Raw genomic sequence first — 22262 nt, 5'->3', positions numbered from 1 at the left:
ATTTTACTTGTTTAGAATCTTGTGTAGGATTAGAATATTTTATGGGTTGATTTTATAATACAATATTGATATTACATTGTGTATGATTGATTTTTGAGGTGCAATTTTGACATATTTGAATACGTAGGCATTCATAACCTAGTCTTTTATATTATTTATAATATGTAAGGATCGGTGGCATTTAAATATATTTTTGCGATATTTTAAAATTGTAAGGATTGTGTTCTCCTAGATTGATCCTATTGATTCTATTGAGCATAACCTACTCGAAAGGAGACAAATCAATGGTTATGACAGGTGGCATAAAACTCCAAGTAGGTAAAACTCCCACCTAATTTGGCCATTTGGGAGTTATTACCCCTCTTGGAATTTCATGCCCACATTCTATTATATAATTAGCACTCATCTCCCCCTTATTGGTTAATTCAAATGAGTTCATATCAACTTAGTCACTACAAAGGAGTGCTAATTCATATTGTATCATTTTGAGTGTGATAATATCATTATTTTGTTATTGCACCATATTCCAACATTTCATCATCTTTGTTTCTCCCATGTAGAAGGTTAATCCTAGTTTTGTAGGTGATCTTGGGCAATCAAATCCATTAATGATTATTAAATGGTTTGAAAGCTTCTAGATTTACAATCTTCTTCTCAAATTTGAGAGAAATTTAACATTGAGCTTTTGTTGGGTGCATTTCCAACCAAAGTGGGCATCAACATCAAGTAGAGGAGGCTAAATAGATAAATTTTGATATAGTTTTGATGAAAGTCAAAAATCAAGGCAAAAGTTTTTTAGTAGGCGATCCTATGGCCCACCTGCATAGTACGATACAAATTTCAAAAAAAATAAAACCATTTTTTTTGCCTTTTGAAAAACTATATAGCCTATCTATATATATTTATTATTATAAAACAAAGGGGACATTTTTTTTTGTTATAAACCATAAATAAAAGTTTTTTGAAAATTCCATGAAAAGCAATTATTGAAAAGGTTGTTTAAAAAAAATAATTATTAAATAATTTAGTGGATATCGACAGGATACGCAAGCCCTTGTCAGCCTTGTACCCATAGGGTACTAGGTATTGTAAGGTACCCATAGCCTTAAAGGCTCAAGCCCCATGTCCTTAAGGACCCTGCAGGGTTAGGTCTGTGAGGCCAGCCTTGCATTTCACACCCTATTCATACATTGCATAGAATATTGGGATTTGACCCCATAAATTTTCTAATATAATTTATTTATTAAAATCTAAAAAATAAAAAACAATTTAGAACAAAATTGTTGTGCTACAATTAGCATTTTTTTAAGAGCCTTCAAATTTGATGAAAATTATTAGGAGCTACAACTTTGGCAAAGATTTATTTTTGGAAAAAGTCAAAACTAATTTTGTGGTTCTTCTATTTTGGAGGCTTCCCAATATAACTTATGATTCATTGTACTTGGCAAATTTTTAAATTTAGTGACAACAAACAAGTGAATTTGGTAGTTGCTCTAGAATTAGAATTGGTTTCTCCAAAGTTGGTGGATCTTCAAATTTAGCTTCAATTAGCCAAATTTGGTAGAGTTTTCTTTTGGAAATTATGCACCCCTAACCTATGGAGTTTTAAATTTTGTACCTGAACTTCAAAGGCCTCTAACTCAGTCATCCAACATTCGTTTTGTAAGAATTTTTTATTTAGGGTAGAATTTCACAAGTTTCACATTGTTGTCATTATTTTTTGCTATAGTGATCATAATTTTTCATAAAAACAATTTTCTCAAAAAATCTAAAGGATACTTCTAGTTTTTTCAACTTCAAATGGATGTAACTTTCACATATGACCTCAAATTAAGGTGATTATTTTTCTAAAAGTTAATATTTTTTTATAATTACACATTGATGCTATTTTAAGTTTATGATTCTAAGATTAATTCTTACTTTTGGTATTTGGGTCCAATTTTTTTTTTTTTTAAATTCTAGAAAACAACTCCAACATTGTAAACACAGTTATTTACAAAGTGCCATAATTGTATTTTTATTGGGGGGTCACTGATTGAGTGAAATTGGGGGGTGATCTTGTGGTGTTTTGATTTCTTTTGTTGTGTATTAGTAGAATGGGGAAAACTCAAATTGAACTCCTAACTCCATATAATTATGAAGCATGGGAAAAATAAATATGAATTATCCAAGGGAAAAAGGTTGCACATTGCACATGCTATGTAAAAGAATCTATTCTTGAACCTACTGATCTTAATACTAAGGCAACATGGGAGATCAATCATGAGAGAACTCCTGGTTGCCTTTGTTCCGTAGTCTCTTTTGATTTACAATTTCATCTTGAATCATGTAAGATACCTAAGGAGGCTTGGGAGACTCTTGAAAATTTGTATGATAAAACTAACAAGATAAGGGGTTATCAGATTGATAAGATGAATCCTAATCCAAAAAATTCAACCACGTCCAAGACTATATCTCCAAGATTAAGCAACTAAGAACATAGCTAAAATATTACAAGATTACTAATAAGGATTTACAATTGATTCTCAATGTGTTATTGAAGCTTGGTGGACTGAGTATTCCATATCCGTTTCTGGCTTTCATACCAACAAGGTTTTTAAGGGAACTTCATATGTTGAGCCCACTTTTGATGCATTTTTATATCTTCTAGTCTAAGAGGAAGCAAATCTAATTCAAATGGGTATCATCAAGACTTCCAAGTCATAAGCATTTGTGGCTATGAACCCAAGGTACATAAAGAATCAAGAGTCCTAATAAAAAATAAAATAATAAAAAGAACAAGTCACTGAATCCTCTTCCTCAAAAAGGGAATCGTCTAAAAAGGAGAAGCCTGCATGTGCATATTGCAAGAAATCTAGGCATAGTGAACATCAATGTTATTTAAAACAAATTGGTGAGTTGAAGAATCTTATAGCAAAGAATAAAATCAATTTACCTTCAACTATATCAAAGGATTCATCATCTCCATCTAATTCAATGTCAGGGAAACAAAAGGGGAAATCACTTGTTGCAATTGTAAATTTTGATTCAAGAAGATAAATTATTGATTCTTGAACTTCACATCATATGGCTTCATCATAAAGCATGTTCTCTTCATTTGAAACTTATTCATGACCAAAAATTCTAATTTCTAACAATGCATTTATGTGTGTTTGTGGGAAACAATCCATTGACATAGACAGAGGATCATTTAATGATGTCCATTGCGTGCATTCATTATCAACAGATGTCATTTCTATTTATCAGATCATACATGGTGGGGAAGGAAAAAGTGTTGAGTTCATACCAAACTTTGTGATTATTCAAGATTAGTAGAGACAGTGTTGCAGTTGGGGAGGTAGATCATCAATCATGAGTATACACCTCATATTTTTCCTCTATTGTTCCTTCAGTTGAAGTACACACTCAAGCATCTAGTATGGACACTTTTGACGAGATTCAATATGGTCAAGTGAATCTTGGTATCCTTTCAACTGAGCTTTAAGAGACATGTTTTTCATCTCTTACATGAACTATTATTTTTTATAATATTGGTACGGTTACATCAATGGCTCCTATTGATTTAGTGCAAAGGACCTTCATTATCTTTCAAACACAACTAGTTGGGATGATTAATTTTCAGACAATGAAGGATTAAATTGTGACTCATATCTTGTAGACATGGAGGACACTAATGAGTGCATGCATCTTCTCTTTGATGAATTTGCTTTGTCTCCTTCATATATTGAGGGGAAATCTTTAGAACCTCTTCTTCTTTACCCACATGATCATACATCATAATTTGACATGAATGTGACATCTATTAAGAAACATTTGAACATGAGGCACCTTTGTCTTTGGATTTTTTTCTACTTCCATCTCTCCTAGGTTTTGGATTGTCATCTTCCACAGTTGGCCTAGAACACCTGATTTGGTGATGACAACTTTTGGCATCAACATGGAGACACCTAAGAAGAATTAAGATACATTATCATTCTCCCTACATATTTCTTCCAAGAATGAGGTGATATCCTACATAATTCATTGGTTTTATTTCTTCCTAAGGGGAGGAATATTGTTTGGCAATCTTGGTCCATCTTTAGCTTCCTATGTCAAGCATTCATTGACAATGTAGAAGATTCTACATTGGGGGACTGCATAGTCTCTCTTCTTCTTCTTTGTTGGGGGAAAGTTTTATCCTACAAGTTTTATCTTTCTCATCTTTTGAGAAGTTTCAGCATTGTACATGGATACCTAACATGGCTTTGTAACTGAGACCCATCTTTGTGTCTTTGCATATTTTCACCCACCTAAGCTATGGGGTGTTAGTGTAGGTTTTTTATATTTATTTTTCCTACACATTTTCAAGAATGTTTAGGTTATATAAGACATGGTTTATGTGATGACACATGGCATAATCCATCGATTACATGTGCCACTCTCACCCACACATGGGTAGTTGAGTCTCACACCCTCTTTTGGCCTTTTTTGTCACCTCTCATAACCATTGTTTTGTCTCCTTCTGAGTAGGTTATGCTACATGTTTGATATTTTCCAAGTAGGTAAAAATCCCACCTAATTTGGCCATTTGGGAGTTAATACCGCTCTTAGAATTACATGCCCATATTCTATTGCATAATCAACACTCACCTCTCCCTTACCGGTTAATTTAGATGAGTTCATATCAACTAAGATAGTACAAGAGAGTGCTAATTCACATTGTATCATTTTGAGTGTGATAATATCATTATTTTATCATTACACCATATTCCAACATTTCATCCTTGATGCAAAGGGTTTAGGTTATTATATCACTTGCTTGGTCTTTCCTCTAAAAAGGGTCTCCACTTGGTACCATCCAATGGACCAATTTCTTCAACCTACCCAAGGTTTCTAGAGCTTGCCCTAGATCCTTCCAAAGGACCTCTTCACTCAGGGCAACTCACAATTGACAAGGAGTCTCCTACCCCTAAGGTTTCAACCCTTCAACCAAGGTCAATCAACAACCCCTAACCCCAAGCAACAAGATCTTTACTCAAAAGGTGGAATCTAACCTATGTGAGCATTTACACATGTGTTATGGTATTTGCACAGATCTTGACCCTTTAGATGAGTTTTTACTAGCCCTTTGTATCCTTTCCCCTTTTAGACCTAGGAAATAGGGCTACAAGCAATTAGCCCTCCGTTTGAACTTTTCCCACTTTGTCTCACAACCTACCTTAACAAACCCCTGAAAAAATTTGATATTCGAATACCCTTTTGGGCATTCTACAAGATTCCAAACCTTTTCATCTGGGTTTTGAGTATGAATGGTCAAACCCTACTGACCCTATTTAGCCTCTTCTAGCTAGTATTGGGAATTAGGCTCTCAAAAGCTTCACCAGTCACAAATAAAGGAAGGAACGACACTTGCAAAATGTTTAGATCATGCCCACCATTCACAAATAATTATGCAAGAATAGAAAACTCAAGAAGAATGCAGGAAATTGCAATAACAATTTGTTTTTAAGACAAAAAAATCATTCAATATCATCTCTAACCAGTTGGCATCGTTCCCCTAGGCTTATATCACGCCAAGGGACTCCTCCAACTACCTCCAATGCATACAATCAACCAAATAACCATTGGGATAACCATATTTTAAAATCTTGCAAGAAAAGTTGCTTAAGAGAATAATGCAACTTTGCAACTTTTGTCCACTTGCTACAATTCGGTCTTGCCTTCACACCAAAGGTCAAGAATGAACATACCACACATTGCAGACCCCTAAACACCAAAAATACATATAAAATGCCCATACAAGGCCTTTGACCAAGTTGACACACCTTGGAGCCTCAGGGCTTATTACACTGTCTAGACCTAATCAATAGGTCTTCAAACACACACATTGCACAGTGTATTCCTAAGCATAACCATGAATCAAAACGATGTAGACACATGTAAAAAATGAAGTGGACACATGTCCTAGTGCCCCTGCATCAATCCTCTATGTTGCTCTCGGGTAAAAGGTTAATCTTGGTTTTGCAGGTGATATTGGGAGATTGATTCCCTTGGACAAAGTCTAGTTCATTGAAATAGATGAATCGCTTAGCAAATTTATTTAATATGTTTCTCTACCACATCTTGATAAAATGATACTGCATTATCATATAGTATATATATATATATATATATATATATATATATATATATATATATGTATGTATGTATTAGGTTGCACCATGGTTTCCATGGACTGCCATTGTTTCCATGTAGTTAGGCTCTTCGTGAAGGGTTAGTGGCTCTTTAGGTCAAGAAGAACTCTAGGGAAGCATAATTGCTCCATGGTTGGGTTGAAAAGCACCAGGGGCATGTTCTCATCCTTAGCTAGAAAATGACCATATGGTTGGTGGTGAGAAAGGACAATTGATATGTATTTATTTGTATCAATATATATTATATTTTAATTTGTATTGATATCATCATGGCATGTAGGCTATCATTGTACTTACAACTTATGTATATCTGGTTTCCTAGAGCAAGCACTAGAACTCCATTTGTAATTTGTAATTGTAATTCATTATTTACATTTTTATATGGAGTTATTAATAATAATTGATACTTGATGATGTCTTAAATGAGTTTATTAAATAATTATATTTTTTGTGTTCCGAAGTCCTTACAATGGAGACTCGATAGGTAATGAAAAGGGGTTAAACCTAGCCATTTGAGTTTTGGGGTTAATTTTGCATCATATAAAATGTAAGATCCCAAGGAAGGAATTAATAGAATGAAAATGTGAGAAATGATAAGACAAGTATGTGAAAATGAGTGCAGATATGTACAAAAGAGTTTGTGTAAGTGTGAGTAATTAATGATATATAGGAATGGAGGATGGAGCCAAACTTCTGTCACTTATCACAATGTAAAAATATTCTATCAAAACACACCATATCAACATTGTGTAGGATGGAGCTTGGAGCATGTTCTCATCCTCGGCTAGCAAATGACCATATGGTTGGTGGTGAGAAAAGGCAATTGGTTTCTATTTATTTGTATCATTATACATTATATTTTACTTTGTATTGATATCATCATGGCATGTACACCATCATTGTACTTATGACTTATGTATATGTGCTTTCTTGGAACAAGCATTAGAACTCCATTTGTAATTTGTAATTTACATTTTTATATGGAGTTATTAATAATAATTGATACTTAATGGTGTGTTAAATGAGTTAACTACATAATCGTATTGTTTGAGTTCTGAGGACCTTACAACTTGAGATTCAATAAGTAATAAAAAGGGTTGGACTTAGCCATTTGTGTTTTGGGGTTGATTTCGCATCATATGAAATGTAAGATCCCAAGGAAGTAATTAATAGCATGGAAACGTGAGAAATGATGAGACAAATGTGTGGAAATGAATGTAAATAAAACAAAATGTACAGAAGGAGTGTAAGTGTGAGTAAGTAATGATATATAGTAATCAAGAATGGAGCCAAACTTAACACAAAATTGTCACTTTTGTTCAATACAAAAAAAAAAGGCATTCTATCAAAACACACCATATAATAATTGACAAGTGTATATGCTAATTTTACCATCGCAAATATATTGGAAGTACTTTTTTCATTCTACCCTTATATAGTTATAGTCTATGATTTTCTTGTTGGAAGAATCAAGGACTTAGAAAAATGAGAGATAATAAGACAACATATGGAGATAAGTGTAAATTAAGAAGATATAGTCAAATGTACAAAATGATGTGTAAGTGAGAATAAGTAATGATAAATAGAAAACAAGGAGCCAAAATAAAAATTAGGTGTCACTATATAATCATGTTAAAACATTCTATCAAAATAACCCACATAAAAATTGACATTTGTATAGACTAATTTCAGCATTCCAAATACATGGAGGTATTTTTTTTTGGTTTCTTGTGAGGTCCATGCTCTTCTTCTTGGCTTTCGGGCTTTGCAACGGAAACCAAAACCTTGAATCGTGTGAAGCACTAGCCTACCTGGCCTAGCAACTCGTGTTTTATACTTTGTTCAATTCCACTCGAAGATTTAGTGTCGTTTCTCGTGAATTTATATCTTCCATTCCCAACGGTCAACAAAACTAAAACTTCATCGTCGACTGACAGACTATTTATCAAATTCTTTTCTGTTGAATTGCTTTGAGATTCGAAAAAAAGTTCTAACCAGTTATTTCTGCCCGTTGAAGGCGAATATGGAATTGAGTAGGTACCTAAACAAGCCATGAAATATTCTGCATATCTAGACCTAACGTCTTTACTTAAGCCGCCCGCCCATTTCAAATTTTTTTGAAATACGCATAATTATCAAACGATCGCTTCCTGTCAACGTTCATTTCACTACTGTCTCCTCATATTTGACTTTCGTAAAGCATTTCGGTGCATTTAAGCCTTGTCTTCGGTAACATTTCTGCATTCAATGTCCTTCATTCCAGAAGCCCAAACATGGAAATCTAACTTATTCTAGATTTTAGGCATTCAATGCTGAGGAAGATTTACAGATCCTCAGTTGTTTCGCTAGAAAAGTAGTCTTCTTTTTTTTATTTGGGTTTTTGGGCACTGTAAGTGTAAATCATGTTTGGCTTCTAAAGTCAAATTTCTCTTCTACCCTCAAATCTATTGAGAGGAAAACCAGGCCCAAATATTATGGGTAGCTGCATAAGCAAGAAGGGTGCTAAAAAAAAGCAGCGAGAGCATGATTCCACGGAGCCCACTAAAGATTGCAAGGCCTCGTTAACACCCTCGCCTGTTTCTAAGCCTTCGGAGGAAGAAAAGCCTGTTGCAGACGATGTGGAGGCCGTCAAAGAAATTGTCACAGACACATCCACTGTCAAGAAGCCTACTGCTGAAGAAGTTGAGATAGCCGAGAAGCCGTCAGTAGTAGATCCGTTGAAAGATGCTTCTGCAACTAAGAAGAAGCCTGAGCGCTCAAACAGTTTGAAAAAGAAAGGCTCTTTCAAGAAAGAAGAAGCGTCTCAGCCTTCAGATGGACTGGCAAGGACATCAAGCGCGAAGGAAGACGTTGACGCCATTCTTATCCAGTGCGGGAGGCTCAGCAGAAGCTCATCAGGGAAAGCATCAAATGACAACAGCAACAATGTCGCCCGTCAATACTCAGGATCGAAGCGTCAGGCTGAAGATGAAGTAGAGGAGAAAACTCGCGCAAGGCCATCACACAGGCGGTCAGCAAGCAGAGAGCTGACACCGCGATCGACGAGTCTTGACGGCTCCAGCAAACGTCTAACGGGGCGACGCGTCAGCCCGTCGCCCGGCCGGCGGCCGGAGCCATCTCCTGGAAGGCGGTCAGAAAACTCGACCGAAAGGTCCCGGGTTCGAAACACGGCAGGCGCAGGGGTTTCGAAACGACCTGCGAAGAGAGGTTCGAATTCAGGCGAGATTGGGAATTGTAGCGCACCGACAACGACGTCGCGGTCTCGATCCCCGGCGCCTAGGATCGACGGCGCTTTAGGACTTCCTCAGTCGCTCAGCCGGAGCTCCTCCAGAAAAGCAGAGCAGAGCCCTTTCCGACGGAATCCTGAAGAGCCGATGCAAAATGATGAAGAATCCGGCAAAATTGTTTCTTCTGCTACTACACAGGTGCAAAATGACCCTGAAAATAATGAGCCTTTTGTTTCTTTAGAATGCTTCATCTTTTTGTGAGGATAAATGGCAGATTTAAGGAAAACTGGAACTTTACTGTTTTTATTTTTTGGAAATATAGCATGGCGGGAAAATGGAAAGGAAAGCTTGTTCAGTCTTCATTTACAGATTTAATACAAATTTGTCTTTGGAGGATTTTCTTGTTCAGTCTTCATTTACATATTTAATACAAATTCCTGTGTTTGCAAGAGAGAAAATTTATCATTTGAGGACTTAATTTCTGAATGGAAGAGTAGTAAAATGTGAAGGCAGGGTTTTTCTTTCCTTATTTTCAGATCTTGAGACTCTCTTTATTTTTTTAATTTTCAAAGAAAATTGAAGGCACGATCGTTTTCAAAAGGAAGCGTTAAAAAAGCTTCTTATTTGTCAATGGTAGGAACACGTTTTTATCTTTTGAACAAAGGAAACTGCTAACTTTGATCTGTCCTAGGGAGAGATAGGTAATGAAAGCATATGATCTAATTTGCAGGGTATACATTAAATGAGCTCGTTAAGGTGGAACTCTGTGTAGTTTTATAAAATTATCATCTTATTTTCAAAGAAAACCGAAAGCTCGATTTGTTTAAATGGAAGGGTGGAAAAACCTAAGGTAATAGTTATAATGTAAGAGTTTCTTGTATCGCTCTGATGGATTAAAAAGTTCGATAATTTTGAAATAGCTTCTTATTAGTTCTTTTTTAAATTAAAGCGATGGTTATGGAGGAGAAATTCTCTGTTCTTTGCGAAGATGATTAACTCTGATTGCAAAGGATATATGAAAGCTTTTTTCAGGGAAAGTGTTAAAGCAGGCTTGTTCTGTCTTCATTTGCAGCATTTAAATGAGAATCAACTATTACGGAGGCAGGCTTGTTTTTGTATGAAAAAGCTGTCTTTTTAAAACTGAAAAGGAAAGCTTTTTGTTTCTCCATTTGCAGGATGAAAATGTCCCTGGTAAAAAAGAGAGAAGAGTGGCTTTAAAGGAGATTAATGGAAATTCGAGCTCTATACGTGATCAGCTGCTTTCTTGCAGAGGAGCCCCGACTTTAAAAACAGCACACCAAGCTAAGTCTTCGCATGAAGAAGCTGTAGCTGCAAAATCCAGTAGCCACAAACGGAATGGAGAAAAGGAAGTGCTTGAGGTTTATGCAGACGATCAAACTAACGGGGCCGTTGACGTCGACGAAGTTTTGGCGCAAATCTCACGCTCAAGATCTGCGAGGAGATCGCGGGATCAATTCCTGCTAGACAACCAGACGCTCTTCGAAGCCTCAGGGGAAACAGAGCTAAAAAGCTTTGCACTTCCAGCTTCAGTGTCAAAAGCTCACTCAATTCTGGAAGCCGTTGCTGATCTAAATTCTTCTGTAAACTCCAACTCTTCAATGAAAAGCTTGGTGTCTAACGTCTCCTTCGAACACGGGAAATCTGCAAGATTTCTAGCAAGCTATGAGGAGACTGAAAAGAGTGAAATGTTGAGGGATTTTCACAGAAATATGTCTGCACGCAACTCAAATGCGGACTGGACAGAGCAAGGTCAAGAAGAATCTGCCGGAAGCAATTCGCAAACCCTAAGCAGATTATCAGCAGCAAAAACGCACCGATACTTTTCCTCCGAAGAAGATGATTTAACATCCTTCGAAGCTTCGGCTAAAACTGCTGCAAAAACTGAAGAAAAGGATGACGATTCAAAGAGTTCAAGCTCTTTGAGGCAGAGCAGTGCAAGGTACTTCAATATATCTCCTGAAGACGTGCTTTTGAACCCTCATTTGGGTATCAAGAAAAGCGAAGAAAGTTCCAGCCGCTCAAACTTGTTGCCTGTGATAACTTTGGGGAAAAAGGATTTCCACTACAACAAAAGAGCAAGTAATTTGCAAAATGGAAGGACATTTTCGGAAGTGCCGAAGCAAAATCATCCAAATTATAATGCTGACATTGATTTCAAAACTGGTTCACGACCAGCTTCTGATCTCGGTAACATTTCGTTTACTGCATTCTCATTTTAAAGTTACTTCAAAGTGAACAATAATTCATGTTCAGCATAATTTTTCTGTCCTTTTGTGTCTTCAAAAGTCAGCCTTACTAGCTTATAGTTTCCTTATAGTTTCCTTTAGGATGTTTGAAACGCCTCTGCCTGATAGCAGAGAGAAGGTTGAGGGTCTGAAGTCATTTTCGCACCAAACTTGAGGGTTTAAGGTCTTAATAAAACTGCCAATATGCTTGAATCCTGATGAATTTGGTGTACCATTACGTAGTATCAATTTTGGGAATGAACCTGAATAGCGTCCATTTTCATACTCCATCTTTCACGACTAGGTAATTTAGAAAAATTCATTTCTCGTCAGCAAGAATTGTTTTACAGCTCTGACCCTAAACCCTAAACACTTCCCCTGCCAGTGCTATTCTAGTTTAAGCGCTCTTAGTTTGTTCAAATTCTAAATAGGGAGATTATTTTGCAGCCTTCCATTGAATTCTGAAATTGTTACTAGTCATTTTACAGTTCTGTACAGAATAATCTTTGTCCACTTTCCACGAGGATACGATAAAAACGGTTTGAATCAAACTGAACTTTCTATTTCACGCTTAATGGGGCTAGTTTTTTAATCTTCAAAGGCCTAATTGCTCAAAGAAGCTTTGAAATTAAAGTTTATTCATCTTGTTTGGAGTGCTTCCAAAATTGCTTAAAGAGGCTTAGAAATGCTTGTAATTTCATTTCCTCTATTTATCGTAAAATTACTTGAAAAGTGTGTCACGTAATTGAAAACTCTGGAGTATTTTTTCCTTCTGAAGCAAAATGCATATCGAATAGCTCTTTGGTATTGCTGAAGCTTCTTAGTCAAACTACTAAATGCTTGAAGGATACTGCATGCTAGATTACTCTTGTGTTTATCTGAAGCATCTTGAGCAAACTACTAAATGCCGGATCTTCCTTATTTTGACAATTGTCTTTCACATTAGCTAATCAAAGTTCTTAGGCTTTCATAGTGCATAACATAAAAAAAGGCTTTGTATAACATCAGAAAAGGCTTCTGGTATATAAACTGATGGATCAAGTGGTATGATCCCAAACGGTGGATCTAAAGCTTGTGCACACAATCATTCCCAGGAGCTTTTTTCTTGTTTCATTGCTTGCTGACACTTCCACTTCCTTACAAGAGTTCTTTCTATTTCATGAACAATATATGTCGTCCATTGTCCAGAACTCTTTCAGAAACTGTGATATTTCACAAATAATTGTAAATGACCCGTGTTTTTAATTTTTTTCAGATGCCTGCAGTTGTAGCCAGAGCAAACCTTGCAAAGAAGTAGAAATTTCTTTTACATTCATTTTTCTCAAAGTTTTTAAATTTTATTTGAAAACCTGTATAAGTTAATGTTTCAGTGTAAGTGTAACCTTTTTGTATGCTTGCTAACTGATAAATCTCCAGAAGCTTGTTCCAGGGGAAACTTCAACACTTCTTCCGAGCAATGACACCAAGTCAGAGGAACAGCAGCATCAACATGTAACCTTGTCTCCAGCCGAAATACTGTACTTCTTAGAAAATGCAGAGAAATGAAAAAGATTGCCATCCATAGTGTTTCAGCATTGCCATCCTCTGAATCTTCTTTTGAGTTCAAGAATAAGTCGATCCACTCCATCCAACTTGAAGGAATTGAACTCATTGATTCTCACAGCCGAGGAAATTGCAGAGATTTGGGAGACTTCTGAGAGCCGACATCATTCGAGTTCTCAGTGAACAATTGATTTTCCAGTTGTTTCAAGTTTCCATGGCCAAGAGGGAGACTGATCAGAGCAAAATCTCATTGCAATAGAGCAGGCAACGTAATTTCTGCTAAACTTCACTGTATTCTTTCTGATGTGAATTCGATGGATCTTTGTTGTATTTTTGTGAGAAATTGGATAGGTAGATTATGATGTAATTATTTGTTATTCACTCTTCCATATGGTTTAAGCATCATTATCAATTACAAAATGCAAACCAAACAAAATCTACTCGTCTTTTCACCATTCCGAAAATCAAAAGCTGTGTATCAACTATTCCAATTTCATAAAATAACAAAGAGAAATCTCATTCTGGATATAGACATGGATTTCTGAAATCATATTGAAACATAATCTAATTTACATGCTTGCCACTATGCATCCTCCTCGAACATGTAACTTAAAAGCGGAGTGGACTTAAATTTATAATGGGTGATTGAGCTCAAGGTAATGATAGTCTTATTCTTGCTGCTCAAAATCACATTCAATATAAAAGACGCATACCATGACTTAAGATTGTGTATTTTCAACATAATCAAAATTGATGTAATGGGATTTTCTGGGTGTTAAGATGATACAGTTAAGGATGGAGCGTCAAGCTAATGAAAACCTTATCCTTCCTTGCAGCTCAACGCCACATTCAAAGCTGTTTCTTTTAGGTATTAGAAGCCTACCATAAGTGCGTGCTTATTTTAATTTAGAATATGAATTCTTTGATAAACGAGTGCCTATAAAGCTCTTACAGACTGTAAAGCTCTTTCAGAAGCAATTTTGATGCCTCAGTTTGTTGCACTTCTCTGATAGAAAAATGAGTGAAGAGATTCATCTGTCAATTGTGTTGTTGGGTAGTTCCTTATTTTAAGATGTAAATTAAGTGATTGCAAACGAATGAATTTATGAAGCTATATCGCTCATTGCACACATTTGTTGAACCTGCTAATTTGCCGGGATGCTCCACCATCAATTTATGATCAGATATTCAATTCAATCACTCTAAATCCCGTTATTTTGCAACGTCTTTTATTGGCAATAGAATGTTTTGCTTGCCGTCATATTGGCCAAAGGGTACTGCATGCACACGCTACTTTCCCTGATCTTATTAATAGTAATTTATTTAATAAATTGTGAGTATATATGTTAGAAAATAAGAATGTTAAATTTTTAATTTATGAAAAATAAATTTAAGAATTAATGATTAAATGTGTTTGGATTTAGATATGAAGATAATAAGTAAATTCATTATAGATGTTGAAATCAATGTGTTTGGAAATGATTTGTCTATTCTAGTATGTTATTTTGTTCTTAAAAGATCCTTTCTATGGAGAAGGATCTATCTTTAAACTACAAAATGATTTAGCAATCTATGTGCTTTTAGCTTCTTGATCTATTAGGTGTGTGGGTCTAGATCCTTTCTATGGAGAACGATCTATCTTAAAACTACAAAATGATCTAGCAATCTATGTACTTTTTGAATTGGCAGGAAATGCTTTTAGAGAGTTGTCAATATGACACCAAGGGACATGCTATCCAAGATAACAAGCTTCAATTGTACATATGTTGTAGATGTGAGACGTAGCCAAGAATACTAGGCAAGTGGAAACAACAAATGAGAGAAGATTATGTATTGGGTGAGATGGAAAATGTGTAAGGAGGAGGTACATGTATAGGAAAAGCATTGTACCAACTACCCTACATACCATGCCAAATAAGCAAGCCACCTAAGTAGGACTAACACACTAACAGACTTCCTTAAACCTAGCTTAGGTGAGGAGAAAAGTGGGTCTTGGCATCAAAGCCTAATGAGTGCCCATAAAGGCTGTGGGAAAAAACTCCCTCCTAAATGAGGGTAAAAGATGAGAAGTACAAAATCCCATGTGAGGAAGAAATCCATCCCATATGAGAAGAGAGACCATGCAAAACCCCTAATATAGAATCTCTTGTGATGTTAGATGCTCAACACTAAATTTGTTGAAGATGATACAAGCCCAACAAACACCATTCCTCCCCTTAAGAAGTGAAAGGTAGGTGAAATTAGTTCACTAGCTTGAACATGCAAATTAGTGATCATTTCAAATTCATACAGTCATTGGAGAATAACCAATTAGGCCCAACTTCAAACCCTTATGAGAGTTAGGAATTGTGGGTGATTTTAGCTTTTTTGATTGATATGATTGGATATGATCTAATGATAAGAAATGATGCAAGAACTAGGTAAAATGCTAGGAAATTGACAATATTCAACATAAAGAGACAAAAACACATCAAAAAACATAGAAGTACAAATATGGAAATAAGACACATAAAGGAACTTGTTGCTGAAATCTAAGCCTAAAAATGCTAGACCAATGTGTTAGGTGCCTTAGTCCTGATAGGTGTCTTTCAACTTTAGAATTTGGATCCTTGATCAAAATGCTCCTCAAATCACTCTTTTCAAATTCAAACAAAAATTGTCAAATGAGTGAACTAATTGACTTAGTCCATGACTTTTCACTTGTTTAAAATCTGGAACTATAGGTCTCAGGATGCACTCTTTAACTCCGTAACTCTCAACAGATAGATTTGTAGCCTACACATAGAAAATAGAGAAAAACATTGTGTTCTATAGGGGCTTGTTTAAGTCAAAGCCCAAGTAGGAATTAACCTCCACTATAGCTATGATATGATGTGAGAGAGCTTATCCTTGGTAGGGTAGAGGTTGAAAACCTTAAGGAAATGCTTGAATCAACAAATGGTACCTTTTCTATGAACTTCTTCCCTTAAAACCTTCACAAAAGGTTGATGTTGCTCGATAGGAGTTAATACATGCCTTCATTCATGGAGGAACACATAAACTTTATCATGATACTGAACTTGAATGCTTGAATGCTTGACTTCAAATCTCTCCTCTATTGCCTTTAAGATGCTTGATTGAAAATGCCCAATTGAAGTGATGAACTGGAATTTAGAGGATGTTTGAAGGAGGGGGTGGGAGTTTCATTTGTGCATATAACCTTACACATTTCATGTTTAAGTTTCAAATAAGTCCAATATTGGGGAGTACTTTCTTGCCCTACAACTTCCCGATCATTATGGATTCAAATTTGGGCTCATTTTGACTAGACCATGGCGCTAGATGCCATAGTCCTAGCTTCTTGAGCCAAAATCAAGGTTAGTGAACTCAAGACTCTGTTGTGCATCCAAATTTGGCCATGGGATGAGCACAATTAGTCAAAAATCAAGTGCATGAATGAAAACCACCAAAGTGAGCCCAAAATGAGTGTGAAATTGTTTGAGGATAAAATTTATGACACTACAAGAAGAAATAGAACCATAGAAGTATGCAAGTTATCTTCCCACTTGTGAAAGAAAATTCAACATAAAGGAAGCCTTTAAATTATGCTCAAGTGTCTCTATGTTGATGTTGAAAGGTATCATAGTCAAATCAAGTGTTCTAGGCCACAATAATGAAGGTGTCAATCTAGAATTTGATGAAGATTAATGCATATCATAGCTCAAAGACAACGATAACCCCTCTAAATGTTACTCAAATGTCTCCACACCAATATCAAATGGTGACAAAGGATGATGTAGAGATAGAACAATAGGGTTTAAAGATGCACCCATAACATCATAAGAAGATGATTTAACTCCATAGGAGTTGTCAGGAAAGACTATATGAATATCCTCAATGGTGTCGTCCAAGTTTGCAATGTGGGACTCTACAAAAAAGATGCAATGAGAATGCTTGGTAGAAATATGTCCCAAGTAGCTATCTTTGGAAGATCAATGTGAACATGTTGCATTGAACCATTGGAATCTAAGGATGAAGCAACAATGAATGAATGAGATGAACTTGAATCCTCAACTTAGGATGCAATAGTGTGTGGAGGATTAATTTATGTCAGCTAATCATTCCCTAAGGATGTGTCCATACAAGCTAGGACAATAAGTGTCTTAGTTTCAACCAAGATAACATCATAGATAGATGAATATTCAAAGTCTCCATACAACTATTGGATGATATCCAAACAATGATAGAGCACTTAGTATTCTCTATATGATAAAAATATCCATTTTTGATGAGGGAACAACTCGAGAAACATAAAAACACAACAAAGTGACACTGAAAATCTATATCTTATTATTATCAAAAACTATTTTCAATACATGCAATTACAATAAGAGGAATAAATCCTCATAGGCTGCAATTCAACAACTAGCAGAGTTCTCTGGAAACCCTTATAATTAAAACACAACTCCCAAACTCACTCTTCAAAACTCACATCCCAAAAACTAATTCACCAGTTTCCTCAATGAGTCCTAAATAGCCTTTTCCCATCTTGGAGCCAAAATTACAATTTAGTAAATTACCATTTGGCGAACAAATGCCAAAACATTAAATTGGAAATATGAAAATACGGCCAAATTCGGAAATTGAAACTTTCCGAAAAATTGTCCAACTTCCAATAGCCATAACTTTTTATCTAGGAATCGAATTTACAAACCGTTTGAAGCATCAGAAAGCTCTTTGAGTGTAGAATATGCTGAAAATCTACCATATTGATCTCCGCCATTTTCGGGCCCGTTTGACACCGTTTGTTGCCTCAAATTTGGCTTGGAAGAAAAAAATTCGATTTTTTGGGAAATTGAAACTTCAATAACTTTCAAACTATTAATTCTTTTGACCTGATTCTTTCTCCATTGAGCTTATTTTTCCTTCCTTAATCTTCCTATAAATTTTGGGCTCTCTCTGCCTTCAAATACAAACTTGCTATTTTTGGTAGTCGGAAAGAAAAAACAACTTGACAAATTTGAGAGTTGGAATCTCTTATTCATCCAAATGGGTATCCAGAACAACAAAAACATTAAAAGAAAACTAAAACAAAAAGAAATATTTTTTTGGGTGATGTAAGATTGCCCTTACACCACCGGATGCTCCTGCATCAATTTCATATTTTAATACCTATTAGTTCATAGATCTCATCATATTTGTTCAACCATTTGAACTTCTATCATTTGTCATTTGGCTCAAGAACAAGTCTAAAGAGAGGGCAATAGACAACACAATATCCCTTGTTTCTATGACAAATAATTCTATGAATTCAAACTAACAATAGAAAAATGAAATTACGATCTAGGTGACATGATGGATCCCCCAAAAGCAAGACTTGTTCCCAAATTATGATTACATGTGTAGTCCCCATATTATGCCAATTAGCGTATGAAACTGAAGAAATGAAGAAGATTCTGGAAGTATACATGACAAAACACATGTTACATCCCCCTTGATTTAGTAATAAAACCCACTTACAATCAATAGTTTATGAGTGCAATGTATAGGCTAGACCAAAATGGAGCAAAAAATGTCACTTTATAAAAGAGTGTGAATCATCTCCAATTGATCGATCATGGAAAAATAAGCAATTTTTCAAAAAATGGCACTCTATTTTGAGTTACTGAGCAAAAATTATGGTTATCTCATTTTTTTCGATTTACTTATTTATTTGTATTATAAAATTTTACATGCCTTCGCAAATTACAAAAAAATGTGTTTGCAACTTTTAGGAGAAAAGAGAGGAGAATTTTGCTACATCAACAAATTTGCCCTTGTTCTGTCTAATTTCTAGATTCAATTGTGTGAGTGTTTTTTACATCAACCTTTCGGATCAATAAAGAGTGTTAGATTTGAAGATGAACAACACTCACTGTTGTGACATACGAATGCAAATACATGCAAATTCAAAACCGACTTCCCAAATTTGAATGCAAATTTAGTCCAAATATTCCAATGCCCAATATCTTAGAGGTGTTCATTGCAACATTGTAAGTGCATGTAATATTTTATTGCTAAATAATAGATGGAGTATGGATTCTTTTTGAGGTTGTGTTTTCCCTCTTGAGGGTTTTCCTAGGGTATATATTGTGTTATATCATGACTTGTGTATTTGATCTTTGCATTTGGTTATTTTGTAAGCTTGTATATATGCTTTTCTCTCATGGGTTTTTGTAGGAAACAAATTAAATTTACTAGGTATTATGCATTATTTCCTAACAATCCAATGAATCCTCACACAAACTTTGACTCATTCCCCTTGTAAGGCTTATGATCTCGGTTTTTATACAATCTATAACTATTTAGGCATGAAAATTAAAGGGGTAAGCTGCCAATAATTTTCTCTTTATCAATTTAGTAGGTTGGAGAGTTTTTCTCTACACTTTTGTTGCTAGGCCAATATTCTACCAAAAGGCTAGAGGAAAATGGTGTATTGAGAAAATACAATGTGTCACTTGTTGGTTTAAAAATTTCCTCAAAATTTAGGGATATAGTGCCCAATAAAATCTAGGGAAGTAATGTATTTAAGGTTCTAGAGACAAAAGATCTTAAGTTTATAAGGGAGAATAGTGGAAGGAAAAATATAGTTTATGAGTGAGGGTGTGGTAAGAATGGGGTGGTGATATAAAAAGGTCATGGAATGATTAATTTGGAGAAGTATGCATTGAGCATCAAGGGATAGTGGCAAATTATAGAAAATGTAGAAGCAATCTAGTCTATTTAGTTTTTTGTCCATCTAAAATGTACAATTTAACCAAGTGAACCAATGTTAGTAGTGGCTAAAAAATTTATTGTGTAGATGTTCCAACACACCAAAATAATTGTGAAGAAGGAATCAAAAGTATCTCTTCTAAAGATATTTTGGATTGATTATCAGGGTGTTCTACCAAGTTTAAGCCCCCTTACGAAAACAAACTAGTAATTGGGAGATTTCAATTCATTCATTTTCAAAGAGATGTTGTAAGAGATGTTGTAAGGTCTCTACCCTTAATATTTCACATAAATAAAATAAATTACTCATTTAACACATCATCAAAAATTTTTTAATGAGAAAACCCTATAAATATTAATTAATAACAAATACAACTTGGAATTCTAGTTCTTGTTCCAAGAAAACACATATACATAAGATATGATTACAACATTGGCACACATGTCATCAATAATAATGATTTATCATGAGTTACAACATACAATAATTATAAATACACCTAATATAATTGCCCTTGCCTCCAACTATACGTCATCTGCAAGCTGGGGATAGGAACATGGCCCAGGCTCTTTTCTACCCAACTATGGAGCAATTATGCTTCCTCGAAGTTATTCAAAACATGAAGAACCATCAACCCTACACAAAGAGCCTAACTACCTAGAAGCAATGACAGGATGGAAACCATGGTGCAACCTGATACATCTACATGCACATATACCATATGATAATGCATTGTCATACTATTGGGATATGGCAGAGAAACATATTAAGTAAATTTTCTAGGCAAATCATCTATTCCAATGAACCAGGCTTTGGCCGAAGCACTAAACATGAATTTTTCCAAAAAGAGGATTGATCCCTCTTTGTTTACCGCTATTCAGTACCCCTTCTCGGAAACATAGCTTGATAACACATAATGCAAATGCATGCCAAAGAATTTATGATTATGCAACCTTCCTATGATGTGGTATTTGGTCATATTTCATATGCAAATTACACTGATTCTTAAAACTACACGATTTCTCCGATGAAATGATGACATTTATCTACATGCTTGTTCTTATGCATTCATACTCTACTTGGTTATTTTGATGCAATAACAACATATTCATTTGCATGCTTGTTCATATGCATACATACTCTACATTTTTGTTTTGATACATTAACAACGTATTCATAATTTACATGCTTGTTCATATGCATTCAACATAATCATCTACATAATTGTTTTGATATGTATTTATGCAATAAAGTTTTTTTCATCCGCATGGTTGTTCATATTTATTCATTTTCATAATTATGCAGAAATATAGTTTTACTTTGATAATATATTGAAAATAATATGAAAACAAGATACAATCAATAGATAGCAATAAAATGAAGTTTTGGGCTTAAAAATATTAATTTAAATTAATAAAGGTCCTGAGTTTTTATGAATAGGCCTTCTCTATTAATAAGAAATATTAAAGTACATATTCACAAAAAAAGGCCCGGGGATACAATATCACCCTGCGAGAGTCACTCGGCCAACGATCGGATACAAAAAACACGACAACAAGCTATTCATCAAAAACATCCTCAGGCAACCAAAGCAGTGGCAACGGAGGGAGGAGGATCAGGGTCATCTTTTTTGCCCCATACATCAGCGGGGCTAGGGGTTGGGTTTGGCATAGACCACCCATCTTCAGGATCTCTTTCAATTTCTCCTTCCTCCTGCCTGGGAGGCTAGATCGCCAAGGCCAAACAAGGAAATTTGGAGGTGGTGGCAGAGGGCTACCCAAAATCAGCAGCAGGAGGAGCAAAGACCACAGGAGCATCAGAGGGCCACCTCGAGCCGAATCCATGCCACGGTGGGGAAGCCGAGCGATGATGCTAAGGAACATCTCTCCCGCCTAAGGGGCGACGGGGAGGCTGGGACCGTGGGGTCTAAGAGCAGTGGGCAGAGGAGCTGCGACCGCATTGACGACCACGGGACGAAGTACGGTTGACAAAGACAGAGTCTGGCGGTACTCGGGCAATCTCACAAGGGGCATTACCCCAATGTTGAAGGAGTTCCTAAAGGTGGGCCACCTCAAGGGCCACCTTGTCAGCTTGAACCTGAATTTGCATTAAAACATTGTTACAAAGGCAAGCTTTAGCATAAAGCAAAACATTAATACCCAAGCAGCTGTGAGAAAAAGTAACAACATTTCTATCCTTCCAAAGAGTGAAAAGGATCTCTAGTTTGAAAGCATGCCATATCTGGGAGAATTTAAAGGGGATTCTAGGTGAATCACCCAAAAGAGCCATGTGCCAAGAAAATGGCTCTAGCCAAAAAGGCCAAAAAAGGTCATGAATCCAA

The 22262-nt window shown here is 35.6% G+C and overlaps 1 protein-coding gene across 3 annotated transcripts; it reads left to right on the top strand.

The window, feature by feature from the left end:
* The first annotated feature begins 8122 nt into the window (after nt 1–8122).
* LOC131055608 (uncharacterized protein At1g65710) lies at nt 8123–13652 on the top strand. 3 transcript variants are annotated; one of them, XM_057990089.2, is made up of 3 exons: nt 8123–9598; nt 10576–11608; nt 13076–13652. In XM_057990089.2, exons 1-3 carry the CDS (start codon nt 8648–8650, stop codon nt 13189–13191), a joined length of 2100 nt encoding a protein of 699 aa, XP_057846072.2. In that variant the 5' UTR covers nt 8123–8647; the 3' UTR covers nt 13192–13652. The 3 variants fall into 3 exon arrangements, with proteins under 3 accessions (XP_057846072.2, XP_057846074.2, XP_057846073.2); XM_057990091.2 differs by having other exon boundaries at nt 13066–13652; XM_057990090.2 differs by having other exon boundaries at nt 8126–9598; nt 13063–13652.
* The last annotated feature ends 8610 nt before the right edge of the window (nt 13653–22262 follow it).

The sequence above is a fragment of the Cryptomeria japonica genome, chromosome 7 (assembly GCF_030272615.1).
Source record: "Cryptomeria japonica chromosome 7, Sugi_1.0, whole genome shotgun sequence".
Lineage (NCBI taxonomy): Eukaryota > Viridiplantae > Streptophyta > Pinopsida > Cupressales > Cupressaceae > Cryptomeria > Cryptomeria japonica.
The sequence above is the reverse complement of the archived record's forward strand: the minus strand, read 5'-3'. Positions and strand labels throughout refer to the sequence as shown.